Source organism: Ostrinia furnacalis, unplaced genomic scaffold (assembly GCF_004193835.3).
Source record: "Ostrinia furnacalis isolate ACB-3 unplaced genomic scaffold, ASM419383v2 OfSCF2279, whole genome shotgun sequence".
Lineage (NCBI taxonomy): Eukaryota > Metazoa > Arthropoda > Insecta > Lepidoptera > Crambidae > Ostrinia > Ostrinia furnacalis.
This window is the reverse complement of record NW_021132518.1, coordinates 734,779-762,764: the sequence shown is the minus strand read 5'-3', so window position 1 is coordinate 762,764 and position 27,986 is coordinate 734,779. Positions and strand designations below refer to the sequence as shown.

Below are 27,986 nucleotides of genomic sequence, written 5' to 3'. Positions count from 1 at the left end.
AGCGGGAAAAAACATTTGTATTAAAAAATCTAAACCGCGTAAGATAGATGAAGGGGGTAAAACGGGATCCACGCGTACGAAGTCGCCGGCGGCCGCTAGTAAATAATAAATAAATAAATAAATAATAAATATTCTTGGACATTTTACACTACGCTTCTAGACCCAAACTAAGCAAAGTGTGTACTACGGGCACTAAACAACGGATATAAACATACTTAAATAGGTACTTTTTTTTTGTAAATACATACATATTATACATAGTAACACCCAGACCCGTCACAGAGTTGTGGGTGCGGCAGCGGCACGACATCAGCACGCTCGGTATACGTGGCACTGAAAGCTTACCGATCGCATTCCTGTATGCCTAAAATGCGCCGGATGCGCGCCGCGATAAGCGTTTATCACGCCAATTTATCGAATTTGCACATACATTTTGACGTCGATAAAAGTTGTCACGGCGCGCATCTTAGGCCTACTGATCCATCAGGAATGCTCGCTTGTTACCGCCCGCCTCACCCCCGCATACCCCGCTATACCACCGAGTACCAGAGAGTGGGGTGAATGACCGATAGCTCGCTCGCGTAAATACCATAATTTCCTGATGTGTCGTGTATACTACCATCCCTGAGATGAGCGTTGTTTTACAAAACCTCAAGGTAGGGCTAGGTTTTGGTAGGGCCCAAAAGATAAGGAGACATGTAAAGTGCCCCATAAGGGTTACCTTTTCTTTTTTTATTATTTACTATATTTTGACGTTCGTACGAGTAAGTGCCACTTGTGGTCTAAACTGAATAAATATTTTTGACTTTGATTTTGATTTTTGACAATCAATCTTGAGACTAACTACAACCGGGCAACCGCGCCACCAGCCGGCCATTGTGGAAACCATTGGGGGAGACCAGTTGTTCAGCAGTGGACGTCCTGGCTGAAATGATGATAATGATGACTACAAAAAAGCAGTTGACTTACTGACTCAGAAGACACTTGACATAGTGATCGTAGCAGGTATACTTGCTATCTGGTTGGAACCAGTTCAAGTATTGGTCGTTGACGTAGGAGTAAGAGACCGTCGAGTACGCAGCATTAGGGTATACGTGTAATGCGTCATCGAAATCAGATTCTGGCATGTTTGTTTGCTCCACATAGAACGGTGCTAAAGTGCTTTTTCCTGTAAAAACAAAAATAAAAATCATTGTATAAGTATACATACAGTATACAGGGTGAATTTGCAATCAGTATCCAAATTTTTAGGAGCGACCCAGATTTACGTAAAGAAAACAAAATTCATTCATAGAAAAATACGAAATTATTATCGGCTAAGGCATGCCTTAACCTAATGGCTGAGAATGCTTAAATAGCATTAAGTCCACCTTTTGTACTATTTTATTGTGCAATAAAGTTTTTATAACCTTTATAGCTGGCGCTGTGTGAAATTGTCCAAAGATTTATTTATTTATTTATTTAAAACTTAAGATATTTTATGGGCACCCGCGAATTAGATTTTCAATATTTCTTTTTTGCGAAAAATACCACGAATAAAAATAATAAAGATAAAGAAGTATTAAATTGTTCTATAGAGATTATAAAAAAATGGATGCTGTTTACAAAATCACTCTGTATAGAAATAGACTACTACTTTTCAACCGACTTCAAAAAAGGAGGAGGTTTTTTTTTTTTTTTTCTATGTTTGTTACGCGATAACTCCGCCAATTATGAACCGATTTGAACAAATCTTTTTTCGGCGTATAGGTAATACCTCAAGGGTGGTCCCATTTAAATTTAATAATAAAAAAAACAACCCCCAAGGGTGGAAAATTGGGGATGAACTTTTTTATACGCAATATCTCCGCCGATTATAAACCAATTTGAACTTTTATTTTTTTGTTGAATAGGTAATATCAAAAGGGTGGTTTCATGCGAATTTGAGGAAAATATTTCACCCCCAAGGGTGGAAAATTGGGGATGAACTTTTTTATACGCAATATCTCAGTGTACTGCCTACCTTCAGTGGTAACATCAAGGTAATAATTAGTTAACTAAAAAGCAAGAAATAAGTAAAATTTTATAAAAAAAATAAAACCGACTCCAAAAAACCTACACTAAAACGTAGAAAAATAATTACTAATTACCTACTTATTTATTAGGACTAATTATTAATATTTATGTAGGTATACCATGATTGATACTTTTGGAGTCGGTGCAGGCAAACTTTACATGTTTCATAATCTAGGCACCGACTCCAGAAGTATCAATCATGTTATACCTACATAAATATTAATAATTAGTCCTAATAAATAAGTAGGTAATTAGTAATTATTTTTCTACGTTTTAGTGTAGGTTTTTTGGAGTCGGTTTTATTTTTTTTTATAATCTGTTATTCTACACTATCTTTGCAGTCTCAAAATTTACTATCAGTATATTTGATGTCAAAGTCAAAGTCAAAATTTCTTTATTTGTTTAGACTAATAAATAGTTCTTACAAATCGTCATTTTTGCTCTTAAGGAGCCTCTACATGTCTCATATAATAATCTTTTTACCCTACCAGTGCTTCGAGACCAACATTTGGCAAGTGCTGAGAAGAAGCGCCGCAACAAACTCAGTTGGTCCTACTTACCCATACTTTTATCGTCAACAGTGTTGGAATAAGAGAAAGACAATCCAGTTGTGGACTCTTGACCGAAAGCGCACAAATGATGCAAAGTAAAGAACAAAAATAACGATTTCTTTCTATGTCCCATGGTCTTTTCTTTCTACACTGGACCTCAAAGAAAATGGGTCGGTTAGAAAATGTACTAAAGCCCGGTCTCCGAGCACGTAGAACTTTGTTTTTTTCACGACAGCAATATAATTACGCGCGAGTGATAAGGATGGGTAGCTTGGGGTCATTGGACAAAATTCTACGTACTCAGCGACCAAACTGTACACCTTCAAAAGTACATGACCTAGCCTGACCGGAAAAACTAAATAAATAAATAATACCTTGCGGTCAAATACCTGCCTTGTGTAGCATAAAAAAAATCTTTGGCCAATTTCACACAGCGCCAGCTAGCCCCAAAGTAAGCATTTTCATTTAATTTACGTTTAAAAAAACTAGCTTTTGCCCACGAATTCGCCCGCGTAAGATTCAGTTTGTAACTTGTCACTGTCATTCAGTAAACAATAATATTGTAAAGTTTCATCAAAATAACAAGTAACAAACATACATACAATTACATAGATCCACCACACAAACTTTTATAGTATAAATGCTTGAATTAATTAATAGTATTTTTCCTAAATCAGGTACTTTTGAATATTGAAGATTTTCTGACCCTTTTTCTTTGCAGTCCAATGTAGTTAAGGTACAACAGAAGTGGTTCAAATAAAGATGGATTAACGGAACTCTTAAGATAGTTCCACCATCGCCAATGTGATTAAAACTAATGAACACCATTAAAATGGAGTCATTAGGGCAGTGGGTGTACCGAGAGCGATGACGCAAAAGAAAAACTTTTTTAATATACATTTTTTTAAAGAATTTCCGGGCCTTTTCAAGGCGAGAATGAATAGGCACTTATAGGGCAGGTGCATCCTAGACTGCATCTCATTTAATATCAGGTATGATTGCAGTCAAATACCTGCAATGTTCTACTTAAAGTGGTTAGCTAAGCTAACAGCTTATTAATATGTGATAAATCCCCATAGTACAGCGAGCTTACGAGCACGCACGGGTAACTTGTCACGGTGACAGTATATCTCTCCAAAGATAAGAATAAATACTACATTGTCACTCTTTTTTTATTTCATTCGTTTCAGCCAAATGACGTCCAGTCCTGCGCCGCCCGCATCCAGGCACCTCCCCGCGACCTTCACCAGATCGGACCACCTAGTGAGGGGCCTGCCTACACTCCCGGCCCGTATTTTTCTATTATCATAAAAGTATAAAAGAGAAAGATATTATTATGTCACGGTGACAAAAAGGGTGACTTTTTGTCACCGCGCGCATAGATTTATACCTTTTCGCTTCTGTACTTCTACGCTCTCAGTAAAACCCTAGCCTTACACAGTTTAATCTTCCTCGTGCTTAAGTAGAAAACTTGTTAATTGCCAATCAATCTTTTTATGAAACAGATTTAAGATTCTTAAAACGCCATATTTCAGGAATTTCGTTATTCTTATGTAACTAAATAAAATGGTCATTATTTTTCGTGAAAGAAAAATTGAGAGAGTTGGTAGTACCGACTGAAAAAACATCATAAGTACCTATAAAATTGACAGTAATACGTTTCTATCGCCCGTATTTACAAAATTTACTATGAGGTCTCACAGTGCACGTGGACGCACAGGGTGACACACGAACCAATCACAGAACTCCTTTCAGAGAATCACAGAGATTCAACGCTGTGCGTTAGATTGTCTGCTTCACTTAGGCAAGCATCGTTTGTGAATACGGGCGTATGAAAAGTACTTCAGTAAAATTGTACTAAAGAGCGTATTAAATTGTTACAAGTTTAAACTTTTAATCCACATCTTAATAAGAATTTTATTACTAAAGGTTTTATGCTTCCCACTAATGTTCAACATCTTATTAATTCTAGTCGATAATAAAATAAAATGCTTAAACGTAAAGCATAAAGGACGTCACTTAGTTATCAACCCGGAAAGGGATCGTATCGTAACCGTATCAACCGCTGCGACAGTCTGGTATTCTTTGTATGAAACTCCATCCGGACCGCAACGTAAACGCCTCGCCTCGTGATTGAAAGCGCGCGAAAGGCGATGACAGTTCGCGAAGGCGATGACAGCTCGCGAAAGGAGATGACAGATCGCGAAAGGCGATGACAGCTCGCGAAAGGCGATGACAGATCGCGAAAGGCGATGACAGCTCGCGAAAGGCGATGACAGCTCGAGAAAGGCGATGACAGCCTTCGAAAGGCGATACGGTGTTGATCAGTCTGCTATGTATCGTATGCTATCGTAGTTCGAACAACTAAGCACTTTCGATTTATGTATCTAAGGCGGTAATTTGTTTACAAGCAGTGTGAACTGGGGCGTAGTGGTGTAGAACTATCGGTGTGAAACTATCGATAGTTGGATTTAACAGAAAACGATATTATGACGAAAAAAAAGAATAACATTGTTTTCTTTGTCAAATCAAAGTTAGGATGAATTACTGTTATCCTGTTCAAGTTTTGTGATGGAGATAGGGATATTGAGATGAAGGTTTGACATTTTAATAGTACCTGCCTATTTTTTTTGATAGGTACATAAAAATGTCTTCTCAACACACTGCCTCTACTGTACACAAAGATTTGTGTAGTTAAAGAGAAAATGCGGCGGTAAAGATTAATTTCTCAATTTTTCCAAAAAAATACATAGTGCGACCGTCATTTGTCCTCGTATAACGTAACGTATAACAACTAACCCACAATCCTACCATCAGTTTATTGACTCCATTTCCGAAGTTATCGATACAAGCTAGTCGTATTTCACGTCACTATAGGGACGGACATGGGATCGCCTGACTTCACCTTTCAGCCTTGTCACTTTACAACTTGATAGGTTGACTTGTTGACAAATTCGCGTTTGCTTTGGTCACTTGCACACACTGTAAGTTGTTATGTAACATATGGACTTACGATTTACGCTTATACAGTCACTATAAGATCAGAGGGCTGAGTGCGAGTTAATATCAAACGTCGTCACTAGTGAGCGCTTAAAAAAATGACATTAAATGTATGACGGATTGTACAGCGCCTCTAGCGGAAACTTTCAAGAACTAAAATTTTCATACATTTTTTTAACGCTCTTACTAGTGAGGACCTTTGATGTAAACTATTAATATTGCAATCTTTTAATATTGTATTTTTTAATTTTTTATCTTTTGTTTGTTTTTTTTTGTGTATTGTCTCATGTTTGTTTCCAGCTCTCTCCAAAAATGGTCACCGCAGAATAACAGCGTCATGTTCTGGGTTTTATTTACCACTCCAGAGCATGACACATGCTGAGCGGTGGCCAATTTTGGTTCTAACTTGTTCTTGTTTTTTTGTTATCTGATTCTGTGTGTTCTAATTTAAGTTGGAACCAAATAAATGTTTTTCTCTCTTTCTTTCTAAACTCACACTAAGCCCTCAGCATAATGAACATAATGTGACTGAGTTTCTTCCGCCACTTTTCAGCACCAGGCCATAATTATGTAGTCCCATCAGATCGGTGGTAGGGAAAGCTTATATTTGGGACGTGTATAAGAACCCTGGAAAGGGCCCAAGTACTTACGAATAAAAGATAAAACATACCACAAATTCAAATTCTTATTAATAAACAAAACACCAAGTAAGTAGGTACTGTACTGTACGATTATTGCTGTTTTAATACACGGCTCGCCCTTGGAAGATATTGAAGTGTCGTATAATGAAGAGGTATAACATCTTCACTTAAAAGTAAAAGTAAAAAGTAAAAAATGTTTTATTTGACGAAACAGAGCGACATCACATTTACATAAATTACATAAAGAAGTTATACATTGTGCCCTGCTGTCAAATAGGGGCCCGCTCAGCATTAATCGGGGCATGCCATGGGCATGCCTCGACACCGATTTTCAGCGGGTCCCTTGACGTTGCTGCGCCCTACCGCCGAAGGAGAAGCACTCCGTAAAGTACCTGTCCGTCGGCGGGAACACGCAATAAGGGGGCGGCAAAAATGTACCCATAAAAAACAAACACAAAAATCAAATAAAAAATCAAATAAAAAATAATAAAAACAAAACAACAAATCAACAAAACCAACATTTATGCAATCTACGACAAATCAGGGTGGCCATGACCATAAGTCCAATCCAATCGTCGCGACATAACACTATCTTTGTGTTGCAGAGTCCATTGCCAAAGATTAAGAAGAAAGGAAAAAAAAACAAAAAAACAAAAAAAAAGTAAAAAGTGTCCGAGACATTAAAAACGATCATTGAATAGCCTGCCATAAACCAAACCGAAACCGTCCCACCAGATGCACCGACAGAGGGGCGCCACCATCGTTTAACTCTATAGTTTTTAATAGTCAAAAATTGGAACCAGCGATCCGGCATTGATGGTGGCGCCCCGCCGCCATCGCACGGATAGGTCACGGTTGGGTCCATACATAAATATAGTGATCTGTGGAATGAATAAAAACAAAACACCGTCGTATGATTAAAATTTCTCTCTGACCGCCGCCAGCCAGCCATGCCACTTCGCTCCAATCACGCCATACATAAGTGCCACGTAATCACCGTTATAATACCACCAAGCAACAAATAAACAGAGGAGAGGCGTACTTGTCGTGAGGATACCATGGGTGTGTGTTTTGTGGTAGTGTTTTCGCTGCGACAAAGATGACGCTCTGGCAGTTCGAAAGATCAACGACTTTGATGGTAAGCTACGCTCATTAATCCTCCTCTCTCCGTTCCACATTTAGCCTCTCTCTAATCCGTACGTAGATGGTATGTGTAAAATGATGCATTGTGCTTTAGTCTTCCAGGTCCAGTGATGATAATATGTTGAGGAAGCAACCACCATAGCACCATCACACTAAAGCGAGATGGGTCGCTAGGCACCTATGCTGGGACGAAACCATGTAACCCGTGTACATGTTACGTGCATACACTGTAGGTAGGTAAACTTCCAGATTGAGATTCATATTCTTTGAAGATCCAAGAGATGTTTTTTGACCTGTGTTTTAAATGTGTGTTTTACTTCCAGGGCACGAATCGGCGGGGGGAGATCGTTCCAACAACGCGTCGCAGCGAACCTGAAGGAGCCACGAAATGCGACTGTTCGATGCCTCGGTGTGGAGAAAATGTGGGTGCATGCTCGTTTCGGATACTTTCTATGACCATCAGCCCACTCCAACTTATCATACAGATATTTGGGCTTTGCTGCTACAATAATGCCAAACAACATAGTGGCGAGATGCAACCTCCTGCGCGCCTCCATTTTAATAAGGCCTGCAGAGTTTAAGAAGGGGGTAATATGTGTGCGTGGCGGCACAGTAAAACAGAAACGCGCACATGCATTCTGAACTCTTTGAAGCAGTTTCGCTGACCTGGCGAGTAGGCATGGACCATACACTGTGTCACAGTAGTTTAGTTTGGACAGTACAAGAGATTCACAAAGCAATATTCTGAGTTTCTCACTAATATATGGTCTAAGCCTGTACAGCACTTTCAGCCGATAAAAGCAGCTCCTAACACACTCACTGATATGGCTCTCGAAACGAAGGTGGCTGTCAAAAACTATGCCCAGGTTCCTTGCTTCCACCACTCTCTCAATGGGCTCTCCATTTATAAAAACATTGAGGGCTATAGTACTTAGTTTTTTTATATTTTTAGCAGTTCCAAAAAGCATAAGTTTTGATTTTTTGGGGTTTATCACCAGGCAGTTATTCTTGCACCACTCTGAGATGCTCCGCANCCGCGACGCACGCGCGCGGCCCGCAGCAGGTCGTCGCGCAGCTGGCGGCGCGCCAGGCGCACCACCACGCGGCGCGGGCGGGCCCCGCCGGTCTCGGCCGGGGGCGCACCCACGCGCTCCGCGAACACGACGTCCCGCTCCTCCAGGGTCACCCCGAGGCGGCCGGCGAGCACGGCGACGTCGTGAAAGACGTTCCCGCCCTTCTCGTCCGGGAGGCCGCCGATCTCCAGGTCCGCGAGGAGCGCGTCCTGGTCGCGGTCGTTGAGCTCCAGCTTCAGCTCGGCGACGGTCCGCTCCAGCGCCGCGACGACTCCCGACCCGGCGCCGGTGCCCGCCTCCGTCTGCACGCGCCCCACCGCCTCCAGCCTCTTCTCGACCTCGTCCAGGCGCTCCGCGTTCGCGTGCCCGACGCCCGTGAGGCAGACCTCGATGGTGTCCATCCGCTTGTCCAGAGCGCTCGTGCGGCTCTCGCAGCGGTCCAATCTGCCGGACAGTGCCGACACCTCATCCTTCAGTGCGCCCATTTGCTCCCTCAACGCCTGGAGCTCGGAAGTAAAAACCTCCCTGAAGTGTCTGATTTCAAATGTGAGTGCCTGGATATCTGACACCTCGATGGTTACATTTAGCGCGGTGTCATTGAGGCTGCCGCGCCCCTGCTCCGGCAGGGTGGTGTCGAGCTGCATGGGGCTGAGCTCAGAGGCGCCGCGTCGCTGCGTGACATGTTCAGGCGAAGCTCGAACCGGCGTATTTGTGTTGTCCGTCTTGGGCTGCCGGCTCTTACACGAGACGCATTTCCAGCTGGCCCGGTGGTCCCCGGTCAGCGTGTTGTAAAAGCGCTGCTCGGATACTCCAGCGCATTCCAAGTCATATGAGTCCCGGCACAGACTGCAAACCAGGAACCTCCGGTCCTCGATTTTCTTAAGGCAGCCACTGCAGTTCTTAATGCATTTCTTTCCCTTTGGCGACATTCTGTTCTGAGTATCGAGTTACAAATACGAAAGAAGAAAATAAAAATAAAAAAAAAAAACAAAAAATATTTTAGTATTCGGATTTGAACCCACAGTCCCTACGTCAGTGCGCGCCAGTCCCACGGCTATCCAACCGCGCCACCGTGTCACGTGAGTTGTGAGCGAAATTTGACACTTGTGTAAACAGTGGCACGGACGGTCGTTGAACCGGTCAGCTGTCGAGTTCAATGTACCCGACACGACACACAAAATAAATGTTTGCACCGAACACTGTACACCTGTTTAATGTCTCACAGTCGCAATTTTCCTGCACTACAAGTGTTGCTCTTATGTGTGACACGACCACAACAGCTCAGGGAATGCACTGACACACAATTAGGACGATAACTTGCGTTTGTTTATTTTTAAAATGCCAAACACAGTGGAGCAGACGTAAACGCGGCTGTCACGGTTACCGCCCCCCTTAACCTCTTCTCAATACGCTTTCTGAGACAATATATTTTTTAATGTAAGACAAGGCAGGTATTTGACCGCAATCGCACCTGGTCTTGAGTGAGATGCAGTCTAGGATGGTACGTGTCTGCCCTGTATTGTGCCTATTCATAAAGGCCCGGATTATAGGGTTCAGGAAAGACAGCAGCAGGCAGCGAATTCCAATCCATAGCTGTTCGCATTATAAAAGAGTGATCGAAACGCTTAGTGCGAGCTGGTGACCTCATTAATAGCAAATTGTGGCAAAAAATGACGTCACAATGAAATATAGCAATCAAATTCAACAATGATTATTCCAATCCTCTAAAAGCGATCGTGTTTGTTGAGCAAATTGTTTGGCCAAGAACCGCTCCGAGCTTCAAAAGGCTGTTTGTGTTCAAACCAGCAAGCCTTTCTATGACACAGTATACATAGAGGCAGCAGTGTACTCGTCTGTTTGTAGAAATTTTCCGAATATACCTAAGTGCAGCTATGGGATTTACTCCGCTTCATAAACATTGTCTGCAAAAGTCCGATGGAGCGTGCTATGCTCGGAATTAGTCTGCGTGATCGAATCAGAAATGAGGAGATCCGCAGGAGAACCAGTGATTGAAATATTCCACAGAATCGCTAAAATCAAGGCGGTGGCCGGAGAACATAGTTCGCAGAGCTGACGGCCGCTGGGGCAGAAAAGTTCGCAAGTGACGACCACGAGCCGGAAAACGTAGTGTGGGCAGGTCCCTCCACTAGGTGTACCGACGATCTGGCGTAGGTCGCGGAAGGTGGACCGGTCGTTGTGGAAAGCCTTGGAGGAGGCCTTTGTCCAGTGGACGTCATTCGGCTGGAACGAACGAATGAAAATCAACTTCACGAAAAGGGGTAGGATGAGTGTCATAATAAAATGTTATGGGCGAGTTTAGATGACAAATGTATACTTTGTTGTGGCTGTATAAGCCCATAGAGCAAAATCGTTAAATACTTCGATAAAATTTTATCGTGGCTCGAATCTTAAGCCTAATAGGTCAGATATTCTCCGCTGCAGGAACACAATCCTCTCCAATTTACTTGAGTCAAATGGAGGATTTGGACTCAATCCACGCAGGCCAGTACAACCCTACTGGTTTACACTTACTTTAGCAAAACTAAGCTTTTTAGTCTTATTTTTTAAGAAATTTTTGACGTTGACTTATAAAACAAGCACTTTGTGGGGCTTTTGACCCTTTCTGTTTTATAGCCGAGACCATTGCGTGCCTGTGTGTAGGAACAATAGAATGGAGCAGACCTTTATTTTTCCTGTCGGCGGAAATTGGTGGTGTAACGCAGCAACTCCAAAGCGATCTCGTGAATATGTAAAAATTACTCTGTACTGTGAAAGTGGCCTGTGGCGGCGTAGCATGGGTTGGCACCCGGGGCGCGATTCCAAACTTCAAAACTTGTGTTACTACACTCGGCATCAAATAAATCGCACCTCCCGCGACAAGCACTTGTCAAACGTATGCATCCCCACTTCCCACCAACATTGGTATCATTTGAAAGCCTAGTTCTAAACTTCATATCATTAAAGGAAAGGTTTTTACCAAAAAAATGTGTCTTTAGAAGTATCACTTCTTCAAAAAATAGGTAGTTACGCTTGAGCCACCTTTTATGCTATAAAACTGTTAAATTAGGATTAATTGCTATCCATCTGTTACAAAGGACACGTAAGATCATTATTTGGTTTTATAACCACAAATATTGGTCTACTTGGTCCCATAGATGAGCCCAAAGTGAGACCTTTTTTCAAGTCACATTTACGGTACCTACTAATTGTTTATATAAAAATTAAATGTGTTTTTCTTTAAGTTTATCTATTGAGCTTTTAAATAACACCAATATTGTTGGGGCACCATGATTGTATCAGAAGAAAATCTTTATAGTTCGCGTCGCGGAAGGTGCGATTTATTTGATGTTGAGTGTATAAATCAAAAACACCTTAAAATTACAAATCAAATCATTTAATTAAACAGTGGGCTCTAGTTATACTTAACCTATTCAGGTACATTAATTTTTTTGTGACAGTTAAATTAAATTACAGTAACTTTATCCACCTAGTTTTTACCTAGTGAAATACGTAATTGTTTGTCATATTTTTGGTGCTCTGTATTTTTACAAATATTTTACTTGTTTTTTTCCGCATGCGATTGAAATCAACTTGTACTGTTATAATAAACGTGAATCGCAGTTTGTCCACGTTGTTTCTTGGAGGGAGTTGTCCACTGGGAAGGTATAATCTCCTGATCAGACCAGGGTAAAGACAACTGTACACAATAGATGCCGCGAAGCAATTTATTTAAACTTTTTACACAAAAACCGATACTGAAGATACTTTTTTATAGAAAGTGCAAGAAAACAAATCAGTGTCTAGAATATGAAACATAGTGAATTTAAAAATTTTGAATCTATGACTGAAAAAAAAACCTTCTTTAGGTGAGTCTGGCTTAACTAATAGACTAATGTTAATCCAAAATGAAATAATAAAACAGTAGGTTGGGACTCGTTTTTAGAAAAAGAATGCAGGTTTAGATTTTTAACAATAAAAGTCCCGAGTTGTAAAACTGGTAACTGAAACTAGCATGAATATTTTACGTTGCTATCACAGAATTGTAACCGGTAGGGGTCAATCACTGGATTTTGAACTTATGTTTAGTAATAATATTATAAGGTTTAAAATGAATTGAGGGAACAATGAGGATCAGTACTGTTGTAGAAAATTCAATAAAACTAGTATCTACGTTAATCTTTAAGACATAAGAAAGATATATCTTTTTGAATTATCCAAATCGGACCATTACTTACGAAGATATTAAGTAATAAACATAGGCCGTTTTTGCCGCTAAAAGTCAACGTACGCAAGGCCGCGTGACGTCATTATATCCGAATCGAGCGCAGCCGGCGTACTAATGGGATGGAAAATATTTTTTCCGGCTAAACTATCAGTTTTAGAAAAAAACTTTTAATAACATTTATTCTTCAAAATAAAGTAACCTATCGACCAGTAATTTTTAAAAATAAAAATTGTGAAAAATAAGTATTGCTATGTCCAAAAACCACATTTTCATAGGATTCGATGCAATGCGGAGACGCGGTTGGGGTGAGTGTAACTTAATGATTGTTTGTATTGAACATAATAATACTTAATATGATGCTAATACCCAGTTTCTGGCCTGGGGGGGGGGTAAATCATACCCAACTTCTGGCCGAGGGGGAAGTCATGCCCAGCTTATGACCTGGGGAGAGGAGAGGGGCGGGGTAGTCATACCCAGCTTCTAGGCTAAGATTAAATAGATTTCCAGCACGGAGCGGCTGTCCTTTCCTGCAGCAGCTGGCCCGCCCATGGGAACGGCGAATAGATAGGTAGGTGCGTAGGTTTAACTCAGAAAAACTAAATAACAGGTAGGTATTATTAAGTGTACATCGAAATGATTTTCATAGCAATGTCTTATTGTTAGAAGTTATACCTTATTGTTAGAAGTAAATAAATTAATACTTATACATTTTTATATTTTACTTGGAAGAAGATATGACTCTAACAACACTTATGTACACTTTATTTGAATAAATCGCCAAATATACCACCGCGGAGACCCCAATCGCGTCTCTGCGTGCCATTGAATCGTATGAGCGTATGGATTTTTTGCGTTATTTTTCACAATTTCCATTTTTAAAAATTACCTATCGATAGCTTACTTTATTCTGATGAATAAATGTCATTACAAGTTTTTCTCTAAAACTGATAGTTTGGCTAGAAAAAAATATTTTCTATCCACGCAGTACGCCGGCAGCGTTCGGATCGGATATAATGACGTCATCGTCCCCGCGCCGGGCGGTCAGTGAACTTTTTTAGTAATTTGGCCATAACTTCGTCAATTTTTGTCGTAGAACAAAAATTTTTGCACTGTGTATTAAGGATTTCTTAGCCCTATAAATCTGCATTCACAGCTAAAAATCGAAATGATCCTCATTGATGCGTGTGTTAAATGTTCGCGTCTCTGCTATGGCAATGATTCTCTATAGTGCACATTTAATTTTTATTTATTTATTTAATAGGACAACCAACAAGAACTTGTGCTGCCTTAATTATAGGTTGCCACGGCATGCAATAGTTTTTTTCGACTATTGCAGAGTCTAACAACTAAATGATCTACCTCGTGACTTCGAGCGTCCGCATTATCCCTTGACTTGGTATACAAAAGCTATACCAGGAAAATATTATGTGCACTTTCAATATTCATCATAAAAGATGAGCCGTGGTCTATTGACGCTTTGTTGTGCCCCATAACAACGGGTATAATTCGAAGAAATGGAGTCATACAGAGGACTTTGTCTTTACCTTTTTTCTTTTGCCGATCTGTACAACGAAAGGTACAGTCAAGAGCTTCAGATTTTTGCTCAAAATGATGCCTATACAGGGTGTTTCTTGTAAGGTGTCAAGCCGAAGGCAGGTGATAGGTGAGGACTAGACCTATCGATTTCACCCCCATGTATGTTTTACGATTTTTCATAGTTTAGAAGTTATCGTTAATTTTGTGATATTTTCAAATTGTATGACCTAGTAGGCTTTAAATTTTTTTATCTTTTTTTTGGGTCGACTTTTCTCAGATTTCTTTTTTTTGACATATTCCCTTTTTATTGCAGTTTTTTGTTATTAATAATCAACTTCCTATCTTTGATGCAAGATACAAAATTTTTGCTAGAAACATAAAAAATATGCTTTTAGCGGAACATTCTAAAATTTTCAACTTAAAAGTTTAAAAAAAAAACAAAATTCCATAGGTCCAAAATAATTTTAAAAACTGCGCAGTTTTCTGAACTTTCATAATAACACAAAAAAACATGTACTTAATAGGCCATTATTTTCTGTAATCGCTCCACTTTTTTTTTTAACTTTTAAGTTGAAAATTTTAGAATGTTCCGCTAATAGCATATTTTTTATGTTTCTAGCAAAAATTTTGTATCTTGCATCAAAGATAGGAAGTTGATTATTTTTTTCAAAAATCTGCAATTAATAGGGAATCTGTCGAAAAAAAGAAATCTGAGAAAAGTCGACCCAAAAAAAAAGATAAAAAAATTTAAAGCCTACTGGGTCATACAATTTGAAAAAATCACAAAATTGACGATAACTTCTAAACTATGAAAAATCGTAGAACATACATGGGGGTGAAATCGATAGGTCTAGTCCTCACCTATCACCTACCTTCGGCTTGACACCTTACAAGAAACACCCTGTATAATAACAACGTAGGCTGTCGCAGTATTTAGCTTGTAGTACTGTCATCTGTACTGTAAAAATTGTTGCTAAGTTACAATACATCGGGTGTTTTCAAGGCGAGAGTGAATAGGCACTTACAGGGCAGATATGTACTTAACACCAGGTGCGATTGTGGTCAAATATCTGCCTTGTCTATCATAAAAAAAAACTCATCATTGTTGCGTAGAGTAGCGCTAACAATTTTTTGTTATTCGTTCGTTTCAGCCAAATGACGTCCACTGCTGGACAAAGCCAAGGATTTCCATAACGACCTGCGCTGCCTGCATCCAGGCTCTTCTCACGACCTTCACCAGATCGTCAGTCCACCTTGTGGGGGGCCTGCCCACGCTACGTCTTCCGGCCCGTGGTTGCCACTCGAGAACTTTTCTGCTCCATCTGTTTTTTATTTTATTTAGCCTATATCGTGTCATTCATCATCGACATCGTCAGGTCGTATAGTCTTCACTACAGGAGCACCACCTCTCTAGTTTACCAGAGGCAAATTTAGATTTTCAAACATGCTTATATTAATTCGTCGTGTATGTAACTATATCATGGAATCTAAGAATCGGAATTACACGCACTTCTAATTCTTGTCAAGGTCACCCAAAGGGCGATGGAGCGTGCTATGCTCGGAGTCCCCCTGATCGAATCAGAAATGAGGAGATCCGTAGGAGAACCAGAGTGACTGACATAGCCCGCAGAATCGCTAAAATCAAGTGGCAATATCTCGAAGAGCTGATGGCCGCTGGGGCAGGAAAGTTCTTGAGTGGCGACCACGAGCCGGAAGACGTAGCGTAGGCAGGCCTCCCACTAGGTGGACCGACGATCTGGTGAAGGCCGCGGGAGGTACCTGGATGCGAGCGGCGCAGGACCGGTTATTGTGGAAATTCTTGGGGGAGGCCTTTGTCCAGCAGTGGACGTCTTTCGGCTGAAACAACAACAACAACAAATTCTTGTATCATCATGAAACTTGGCAATTATATAGATTAGATGACAATACAATATTATGGTTAGATAGAGCTGGTCTGATGATGGAGTCGGGAGGTGGCCACAGGAACTCCTACACGAAACGGCGGAAACTCATCGAGTTAGGGTTCGTTCGTTTGAGCCTTTTAGTGCAGTAATTAAAAGCGTGGTTTTAGGTTTTAAAATATTATTTTTTTATTGAATTTAATGGTACATGATGTTCGTTTTGAGAAAATCAAATATTTGATTTGATTTCGCATATCTCGTGTAGTTTTCGTAATTCGATCAACACTTCGCACTCTAATTGCCTTCACGCTTAATCCGAGATGAAATTAAGACCGTTAAGTCTAATGAAGTGTCAACTCCTTCCAGTTTCGGTAAACACTTGGCGTTGACACAAATACATTGGGTTCAGAGGGCGCAGTTTGAATGAAAGTCAATCTTTATCTTTAAACTATTTTAGGTATTTTGAAAAGATAGATGTTAAGACCAATGGAAGTCATAAAGAATCTAAACACAATGAACCAAGTTTTTTGTATAGAATCTTGTTTTTTTCGCCATAAGTTCCATTAAAATTAGCATTCAAATTATACATTACAGGCGCTCTACTTAGTCAGCGCCTGAGGTATACGAGGAATGCCATTGACATATAACGTAACATACAAATCTGAAGGAGATTTGAAGTCTCGCTGACGTTTGACCTTCACAAAAACACTCTCACGCACTGACTCAGTGAGCGCTAGACATTTAGAAAATTCACGCACATACAGTCGCTATATCAGATTTAGCATTTGTTGCAAAATATATACTTCCTATTACAACTACAGAAGGCACCAATAGTCGTGATCTTCGTCTGTCCTTTTAACTTATTTCTCTCCTAGACTACTGCACCCGTATTTGTTGTGGCGCCGGGATTAGCCGCGAAGGTTTCAGAATGTCCTGTGACGTCACACCCCAATGCATTTAAACGGGCACATTTAGACGCCATATTGCTAACAGACCGTAACTCATGCGAGGCGCACTGCGGATCTAGGGGATTTGAATTTATGTAAAATACGTAGGTAGTAGGTATATGGAAGGTTTTCTCACGCGTTAGGTATATTTGGTTGTCGTGCTGCCTATCGCTTTTGTGAGGATAACCTGAGCAGATACGCATTATCAGTAAATATCACTCGTTCCTACTCCTTTATAGCGTAACCCCATGAACTAGTCAGTAGAAGTCCGCAATCAAGTCAAGTTTTACCACAAGACGTACTGCTGAAAACATGAATTCAGAGTTCTTTTTACGTGTAAGCAGAAGTGTTTTTCCANTACAGCAGGTTAATCACCCACTTGCCCGAAAATACCCGATTAACGAAACGAACACATCAGAAAACCGGACCGATCTTTCAACAACGACCTTTGGCATGAAGAAACGGACACGAATAGCTTTTTGGAATGTAAGAACGCTCAGCGATGACAGCCGACTAGCCCAAGCAGAAGCAGAAATGCTAAGATACAACCTGCAAGTTCTAGGTCTTAGCGAAGTGCGTAGAAATGGTTTCGGTGAACTGAGAACATCTAACGGCTTGACTTTCCTTTATTCTGGTAAGGAAAGTGAGGATGACACCCGAGAATATGGCGTTGGTTTTCTCCTTTCTGATGCCGCAAAGAAGAGTCTGTTAGATTGGAAACCGATCTCAGAACGAATCATTTGGGCCCGCTTCAACTCAAGAGCCCGGAAGATCTCCATAGTGCAGTGCTACGCTCCTACCAACATATCTCCGGAGGACACCAAGGACGATTTCTACAACTCACTCAACGCCACCTTAAAGGTTATAAAGAAACAGGATATAGTGATTGTCATGGGGGACCTCAATGCTAAAGTTGGAAACGTTAACACAAACTGCGAGCGTCATATGGGACTTGGAGCACGAAATGAGAACGGAGAACGGTTTATAGAGTTTTGCCAGCACCACGACCTGACCATCGGTGGTACATTATTATTTATCCATAAAGATATACACAAGCACACATGGATTTCACCCGATGGCATCACCAAAAACCAAATCGACCACCTTGCGATCAGTTCCAAATGGCGATCGTCGTTGCTCGATGTCCGAAACCGAAGAGGTGCTGATATCGACAGTGACCATTACATGGTTGCTGCTGAGCTGCGCCTCAAGGTAGCGGTAGCACGACCGGCTGGGGGACCGGACAGGATTGGGAGAAGGTTCGACGTGACTAAATTTAGAGACCCTGACATCTGCACCAAGTTCAGACTCGAACTACGAAACCGTTTCTCTGCTCTTGATGACGAGAAAAGCTCAATAGACGAAAAGTGGAACCATATCAAAGTGGCCTACACAGAGACCAGCTTTTCCGTCTTGGGTCACACCACGCACACGCGCGAGGACTGGATGTCACAATCCACATGGCAGCTGATCAACGACCGTAGAGAGCTGCACCTAAAGTTGTTACAAACCACCGACGTACAACTTATAGCCACCCTCAGACAGCAGCAACGCCAGATGCGCAGGAAAATCTACCGCAGCACGCGGAAAGACAAAAGACTGTGGGCTGACGGGGTTGCTGATAATGCCCAACTCGCTGCTAACACTGGCAATCTGAGAGAGCTGTACAAAGCGACAAAAATCTTGGCAGGAAGTAGTAGACCAAAGAAGAAGCCTCTTAAGTCAAGTGACGGGCAGCTTATTGTGACGTCTGAGGGGCAACTGAAACGATGGCGTGAACACTTTCAGGAGGTCTTCCGCCCTACCTTGACTGCAGCCACCAACACGCCTGAGCCACCGCAGCACACCTCTACTCCACCTAGGCTGCTCGACATCAATGTGGAACCACCATCACGCGACGAAGTGGCCAAGGCTATCCTGTCCCTCAAAATTGGCAAGGCCCCAGGACTCGACCTTGTCACCGCAGAAATGCTGAGAGTCGACGTAAACTCCGCCGCCGACGTCCTGACACCTCTCATCGAAAACATCTGGATGGAAGAGGAACTCCCAGACGACTGGAATAAGGGGCTTTTAATTACTGTGCCAAAGAAAGGGGACCTAAGCCAGTGTAGCAATTGGAGAGGTATCACTTTGCTCTCGATACCGTCAAAGGTTTTCTGCAAGATTATCTTGGATAGGTTATCGGGGGCCGTTGAACCTCTTTTGCGTAGGGAACAGGCTGGCTTCCGCCCGAACCGCTCGTGCACCGACCAGATCAATACTTTGCGTATCATCTTGGAGCAGGCATCAGAATGGCAAAGGGAAGTCTATCTTACCTTTGTAGACTTTGAAAAAGCCTTTGATACGCTAAAGTGGGCAAGCATATGGTCGCGACTCGCTGACATTGGTGTCCCGCCGAAAATTATCGATCTATTGAAGGCCATCTACAAGAAATATTCTTGTAAAGTCACTCACGACGGCCTCATCTCCGAAGACATTGAGGTGCATGCGGGCGTCCGGCAAGGCTGCCTGCTTTCGCCGCTTCTCTTTCTGGTAGTCTTGGATGGAGTCATGTGTCGTGCATATCAAAACCAACGGCGTGGAATAGAGTGGGGTATAATCGGAGTCTTAGAAGACTTAGATTATGCCGATGACCTCTGTTTGCTGAGCCACACGCATCACGATATGCAATCCAAAATTGATGACCTACATCGAGAGGCGGGCATCACGGGGCTCAAAATTAACTGCCGGAAGACCCAAGAGATGCGATCTGGAGTGAGGAATTGCACACCATTACGGATTGGTGCAGAGGATGTGGAACGTGTCCACAATTTTACCTACCTCGGGAGCGTCGTGTCAGAGACTGGAGGTACCGAAGAGGACATCACTTCGCGCATTGCCAAGGCTAGAGCCACCTTCGCACAACTTCGCCCCGTATGGCAGTCACGGAAACTGACCCGAAGGGTCAAGATCAAAATTTTCGGGTCCAACGTTAAATCCGTGCTGCTCTATGGGTGTGAAACGTGGAAGGTCACCAAGGTCATCTCGCACCAGCTGCAGGTCTTCGTCAACCGCTGCCTTCGCCGAATTCTCGGCATATACTGGCCTGAGAAAATCTCCAACGTCGAGCTATTGGAACGCTGCCACGAAATTCCGATCGACCAGCAGATCAAGCGCCGCAAGTGGAACTGGATTGGCCACACTCTCCGAAGGGATCCCGATCACATCCCCAAGCAGGCTCTGGATTGGAACCCCCAAGGAAAGCGCAAACGTGGTCGCCCCAAGCAAACTTGGCGGCGCACTGTGGCAGACGAGGCGAAGAAGATCGGCAAGACTTGGAGCGAAATCAAACACTTAGCTCAAGACCGAACGCGATGGAGGACTGTTGTGGACGCCCTCTGCCCTATCTAGGGGACATAGGACCATAAGTAAGTCAAGATAAGTTTACGAAGAACTACACTCATCTTTTCCCAATGATACCTATTCACCAACTCCAAAATTCTTTCCAGATTTTTTCATCCCAAAGTGCGATTACGTAATTTGTAGCACGACTTATAAGGGCGTCGGGTTATATGCTTCAGATATAGGCCGTCAAGTCTCAAAGGCCTGCCAAGAAAAAGGAGACAAACGCAAAATGTGGAGCACCATAACTTTTAATGAGAGATGGCACGTGGCGGCGCAAAGTTGCTCCTCTTCAGAAATGAAGAGGGCGTGGATTTTGGTACGAGCTTTTTGGTAGCCTGAGTTTCTGAGAGTCTGGCCTACTAATATGTGAGAATGTTTTATAGATATCATTCTCGCATTATTAAGTGGTAAAGTATTCTGTAGTAAATATTATACATAAGTAGGTAGGTACCTACCTAACGTTGGTTGTTACAGATTACGTGGAATTATATTCAGAGCCCATTCGCATGTTTTTATACATCGTTTTTTACGACAAGAAAATAAGTCTTCTCATAAACATTAATCTCAACTTTACAGTGAGTGCACAGCGAACATGCCGCAAGTTCGCAGCGAACGCGCAGCGAAGTGAGTTCGTAGCGAACATGTTGCATTCGCAGCGAACATGTCGCGATAACAAAGATGAACAACGTGTACGAATGTTGTAACTTGCATCATTTGCTCGAAAATGCTGCTACAAGCTAAACAGGTTTTTGTCTAACTGATCAATAACAGAAAATAATTGGTCAATTACATATCAGCCATTGTTCTCTTATTACAAGTGCAGTTTTTTCCAATGTAAGTTGATTGAATACAAGTCAATTAAACTGGTCTACTCCTAAAACTACTTCAGAGTACTATCAGTTCTATCGCTGTCTTTTGTCTGCATCATTGATTAAGTGAAAGAGATGAATATAGTTTGAAATAATTTTGCAGAGAATGGTTAGATACTGCGGCAAACATTATTGGATCTGATCCAATTTGAATTTTATTCAAGAGATTTTATGTACCAATAAATTTATTGAAATTCATTGGATCATATCTCACAGGGAATAGTGAAAGATATTAATTACCTATCATGATTTCACCAGTCAAATAAGATATTTTATTCAAGCTATGAGAAGAATGATGTTTGTAGAATGTAGGTACAAAAGCACACCCTTTTGTCCTGTTTATCATTTTCAAAGGATAGTTAGGTAATTCATGATTACATTTCAATAATGTAGGCACTTAAATAAAAAACAAGTAAGGATAAAAATAACGATTCCTGCATAATTTAAGTAGCATTTTAGTTCATGGAATCATAAAATGTTAACAGTACATCTGGCACTGTGAGATAGGTGTACAAATTGTTGTTTAATGTATAATTTTAAGATTCTGACTTAGTGTTCATGCTTCAATAAAAGATGTCTTTTACTACTGTGTGAGATAAGGCAGACAAGCTATGTAAAGAAAAACATTCCAATTACAATGTCAGGTTATCGAGTAAACACTTACATAAGTAAGTATTCAATACATTTTAAAATAAAGATATTTATGTGTAGTCTTGACATAGCTAATTTATGAATCTGAAAATGGGTGGTATCCAAGCAAGTTTGCTTACAAGACGTGAGCACTTTCATGCTATTATAAATACCAACATTGAATAGGTACCTATTTAATAATATTGTAGGTTTATTGGGCTATGAAGATACTTGTTGTAAATTAAACAAGCTCTAAAGCGTAGATTTTTTCAAATATTTTATCTATATTTTATTAGGACTTATTAAGAAGTTAGGTGTGGTGCTAGGACTGCCAAGGTATTGTGTGAACTTAGATAAACAATACAGTTCAAAATTATGATTGCAAACAGTTATTATCAAAATAATTAGTAAATAGCAAGGGGCGTTCCACCGGCACTTTTCCCAGTTTCCCACCTCACCGCAACGCTGACATTGGCCTTCCTTTTGAAGGTAAGTAACACGACATAATCAATACAAGGTGTTGAAAGTAGTTTACAGCGAAAATACAATAGGTACTCACATTTATGAAAGAAGACCTGAAGAAGATGACACTAGCACTAAAGAAGTGTAACAAAAATCAAAAAGTTTCAAGTTATTACACTACAATTTTGGAAAAAACTACAAAAAATTGCGCCGTCTGGATGTTCATCAGCCGCCCATTTTGTTTTGGTTGTCAAAAGTTTTTTTTTATTACCAGTGTTAAAAATTGTAAGCTAAATTAATGTCGCAAATATTTTGTTCTTTCAATGAAACAAATTTTAATAGTAAGTAAATTGGTTAGTGAAATTAAAATAGTTTTAGATTTAAATGTAATTTTATTATAATTGGAAAATGAAATACTAAAATTATTTTCTTGATTCTTCAGTAGCGTTATCTGTTATTGTGTACTGGAACTAAATAAAACACTATCATGCTTTATCAAAAGCATAGACCACTGAACAGCACCACATTTTAGTAAAAACTTCATATGTGACGTACTAGATGGCGCTATCTTGTAATATTTAACTTGGTAGCTTAATATTGTAGAACCTTACTACAGCACACGACCTGAAGCAATGATAAATTAAATAAGTACCAGGTATTAATACGAAACATAACTTTATTTCATTGCTAAATGGCTCGCAGTTTCAAAGTAACATTAGGGAAAATGTACAGTTTGGCTACATCAAATCGGCGGGCAGTACAGAACGCGTCATACTGGTCATAGGCGAGCTTGGCTCCGATGAAGGAGACTGCAAAGACGCAGACGAGTAGCAAAGCACATGCAGTGGGGCACAGGATGGCTCCAAGTTTGCTGGCGCGGTTGGATCGCACCGACCCTGCCTCAGAGTCGGTATTACTGTGGCGATCGGATTCCTTGTCCTTGGTCATAGCTGCAAACATAAAATACTAAGTACAATTATAAGAAAACCCTAAAATTACTATAGTATCAGGTAAACCTTTTCAGAAGGACATGATTTATTCATTTTATAGCCACAAAAACTTACTTTCAAAAAAGTTTCCTTTTGTTTGTTTAGTTTATATTTTACGTTTATTTATGCTTTAGGTAATTTATTATTTGTGATACTAAAGTAAACACTAGAAAATCATTTTTCTTTAAAATATTTAGCAATATTGACACTTTTTGGATGTCAATCAAAGGTTTTTGGTTTTTTTTTATGATCTTTCTCGTTTTAGTTTTTCAGCAGAATCTTTTTTCCAAAACGCTTTTTTTGTTTTAATAACCATGAACTTATCTCAGTTTCAGAAAATTTTGCTATAAGATAGTTCGACAGACATTCATCATGCTTTTGCGGCTTTGGTTTGTGTCGAGTGGAGGACATCAAAAAGTTTTTACATACCCAGCTGTTTCACTATGCCTTGTCACTTATAATAAACGTCATTCTGTCACTGTCTCAAAGTGGAGCGAAAACATGAAAGTGGTTCTTTATTTCCTGGTGTACTCCTCAGTGGTACTGGCCCTGTTCTCGGCGTTCATGTACTTGATGACGGTGGTGGATCCTGACCTGATGGATCTGCCTCGGAAGGCGGCGCTCATGAGCTACCACAGCGGGCACAGCCACACGTACAAACCTGATGACGATGATGAGGATAATACGACTGATCTGGTACGACCCTGAATGGATGCTTTTGTCTTAAGTTATAGCAAAGTTTGTAACCACAAGGCATAGACACGCGGACTTGACTGTACCTCTAGCACGATTCGAAATCGCAAGTTTTTCGTGCTAGATGTAGGTAATGATAGTAATGATAATGACGACTACTGAAGGAAAACTAGGATGTTTATTGCTGGCTGGTCCTATGCTGTATTGAAAAGCTTGTACTGAAAACAGTACAGTAGAGCTTAATTTTCGATCAACCAGGGGTATTAGATTTATAACGGATAAACATTTTTTAATACATAGGAACACCCTTAATAATAAAAAGAGGTATTTAATCATGCATACAAATAGAAGTATAGGTAGTACTCACCCCATAAAAGGATTGATGTCATGACTCTTGCCGCAGATAACTTGCAGGATTCAACCCTGAGATTGAATAAATCTCTTTGGGCATCACTTCAATCATGATGATCATGACTTTTGTTTCTTTTTCAGCCTGCAGAAGCATACCTCGAATACTCACAGCTCCTAGCGAATATTACCAGAAACATCACACTCGATTAGAAATATTAATTACTGATGGAAGTGGTATAATAATTGTTTAGCTCGTTGTATTTAGTTTATGAATATTTTATGAAATACATTGATTTCCTAACAGTTGTTTTTTTCTTACTTACATTATAAATAAGTCTAGAACTAGCTAAATTATAAAAAGTAATCCTGTAAGCGGTTTCTATAGTCATGATGGTCCATATAAAAATATATGTTATGGTCATGGTCCTTACTTTTACTTCTTGTACATCCTCCAAGAATATTCGGGATAACAATAAAAAAAACACATTGATAGACGATAGACGGGCACATGGCGTTGTCAACATGACGCGCTGCTGGCATCATCTTTTCGAAGTTTTATTTTGTACAGTTTTACCAAAAACCCGTGAACCATGTCTAGAGGCACTGCCTTCGTGGTCGGCTACTCCGTGGTGCTGCTAGGGCTGTTTGGGCTGTGCTGTTACCTCATGAGCACAGTGAACCCCAAGCCTCTCGACGAACTGAATACCACGGATGAACGACCACACGATAGGAGAGGATACGATGTTAGTATAATTTACGATTGTCTTCAGCAGGAGAGCTAAGTTCAGGTATTTTAATTCAGAAACTAAAACAAGGTCTAATTTTGATTTCCAGGTGATCCCATATCCCGATGACAAAGATATCTTCAGGACCGATGATGAAGACCATTTGGGGTATGGTTTGGACAAAGCAAAAGGCAACAAGGCGCTCAAAGTAGATCAAAGCGTCTCGCACTTAATTCCCTTGTACAGGCATTTGCTTCGAAAAGGAGCATTCGTTAACAGCTCTTTGGTGCAAGATGTCGTGCCACCCATAATTCCCTCCATGCAAAGAACCTCCACCACTACACAAAGGTCAGTTGTCATTAGAAAACCAAATACTAACACTACAAATCCAATAGCAGTAAAATATCCCCCAGTTAAAGGCTTGCGAAGGTCCGTCAACGCTATAGAAACCAATTCGATCAAAGATGAAGAAAGTTCTGGAGTGATACTTAAAATCATAGATGATAGTGGGCGCCCAAGAATTGAGATTAAGTTGGGACCAAATGGCTCCTTTGAGGGAAACAAATTAAGATATCATCGAAGCTCAGAGAATGAAACAAAAAGTGATGTTCATGATAGTAATGTTACTTCCCATGCTGATGAGTATGATGAGTCGAATAATAAAAATACTATCATAAAAATATTGCCGAATAACACAATGGTCTTTGAAAAAGTTGACCACTCTCTGGTTTCATTCAATGTTGTCAAAGAAAAACCTTTGGGTACTGAAGATTACAATGTTAAAAACGGTAGTTTATCCCACGATGGGGATCCCAGTAATTCTTCTCACTCAAATAAAGCTAATTTTGAAGAAATAATTCTCTTGGTGAAGCCCGAGACTCCTAAAAACTACGCGTCCAATGTTCCTCTAATGAATGAAACAGGAATTTATACATTAAAAATGTTGATTGATAATGAAACAAAATCTATACACAATGTAGTGAAAAATACTGGAAGTGGAAATAATACCTTCAAGAATGAAAGCCTACTTTTATTTGATGAAAAGAAAAATGTATCGAACGTCAAAAATACAAAAAGTAATGAACGAAATTGGCATAATGTTTTAAAAGCGGTAAAACTTACAAACCTGGCCGAAAGCAACGATTTTAAGAAATTGCAAGTTTTGTAGAGTAATTTTTCATTAAAGTTTTTAGAAAAGCATCCACATAATAATTTAATATCTGTTCTAATTTTAGGGACAACCTTTGGGCGTAAGGTTATTTATTATATTTAGTGTATGGCTGTTTTCAGGTGTTACCATCTTTTTCACTCGAACTCCTGTCTATCAAACATCAGTCAGGATATAACGATTGATCTATAATCAAGCCTGATGGTTAGTGTTGATAGGACTTAACTCCTTGAAAGCTACAAAGTAATCAATCAAGTAAAATAGGTAAGGATTTATAAAAACTTGTCTTGTCTGAATGTCCAAGGCGCCGGCGCATAAATTGTCGCCATGCACACTGATTGCTAAACAGCTGTCACTGTCACACACCGAAGTGGGTGTGAACCAATCCCTTCGAACATATTCATTTGATTTCCTTTTTGATTTAATTATTTCTAACCGGCCTGGCTTAGTTTTGTTCCTTCATTTCAGCCACTGCTGGACAAATGCATCCTCCAAGGTTTTCCACAATGAACGGTCCTGCGCTGCCCGCTTCCAGGCTCTTCCCACGACCTTCACCAGTCACGTTTATTGACTTAGTTTTGTAGCAGGTACGAATTGTACCATGCGATTATGTTTTTCTGACTTGTAGATGTAAAACCTATCTACTTGCGCCTCTCTTGTTTCGTCTATTAAGGAGTCCCTAAGAGTCCGAACCTGATACACTTGTTCATGTTTATTGACTTTCCTTTCATTGATATGCAGAAATACTTTTGGTAACTGGCTTTATTGGTGAACTTTAACCTATTTGAGATTAGAGAGCGGTAACAATCGAATCGCCATTGTCTTAAATCAATGGCTGGACAAAAACAACTTCCTATTAAACTTAGAGCGGAGCTTTGGACTACGCTCGATGTAATTATAATCACACAATCGTAATAGGGAGATAAATCAATCTATAAGCAATTAAATAGGTTCCTACTTTTCCTTTGCAGTGACCTCGGGGTCTAAATGCTTAATGAGCTGATATATTACGCCTCAAATGTTAAGTGTCAAATACTATTAATAATAATAAATCAAGGTATGATTTCTAAACAGCTGTTATTATAAACGTCAGGTCTAAAAGTTTAATTACCAATTTGAATTTGTATTCATCATCATCAACAGCCCTTTACAGTCCACTGCTGGACTATGAGCCTCCTCCACTATAGTGGAGGGTTTTGCCATAATCTCCACGCTAGGCAGGCGGGTTGGAGATTGCAGTTTAAAAGATTGATGTTTTTCAGAGAGCGCTGCTGCCCATTCTCTGTTTAATGTGTAGTCCCTAAGTCGCCTCTTACGACACCCGCGGGAAGAGTAGGGGTTGGTGACAAATGTATTCTGCTCTGCCGTCACCACACGAATTTGTATTAGGTAAGTATATTACCTACTTAGTGCCTTTATGGCTCGTAAAAGGTCGTAAAGTCTGGTCTGGTACTTAGTCTTTGTAAAAGTAAAGTTAAAAGTAGTAAGGCAACATTCATTTGAAATTACCAATGTATAAATACCACCATTCAAGAGATGGCGCTGTATGGCTGTATGCCCATTCGCGGTGACGACTGACGGGATAAACTCCCTCATCATCATACACATTTTGCAACCACACAAATATTCACAAATGAGTAACG

At 40.5% G+C, this 27,986-nt stretch overlaps 1 protein-coding gene and 1 long non-coding RNA gene across 2 annotated transcripts; both read left to right on the top strand.

Moving 5' to 3' along the window:
- The first annotated feature begins 6,430 nt into the window (after positions 1–6,430).
- LOC114354952 (uncharacterized) lies at positions 6,431–8,417 on the top strand. Its single transcript, XR_003656072.1, has 3 exons — positions 6,431–7,385; positions 7,485–7,623; positions 7,714–8,417. It is a non-coding gene; the product is annotated as an uncharacterized LOC114354952 (long non-coding RNA).
- Positions 8,418–23,894: 15,477 nt separating this feature from the next.
- LOC114354948 (uncharacterized) lies at positions 23,895–27,015 on the top strand. Its single transcript, XM_028307571.1, has 5 exons — positions 23,895–24,102; positions 24,592–24,658; positions 25,051–25,193; positions 25,285–25,990; positions 26,972–27,015. The coding sequence occupies exons 1-5, from the start codon at positions 23,908–23,910 to the stop codon at positions 27,013–27,015; spliced, it is 1,155 nt and encodes a 384-aa protein (XP_028163372.1). The 5' UTR covers positions 23,895–23,907.
- Positions 27,016–27,986: the final 971 nt, after the last annotated feature.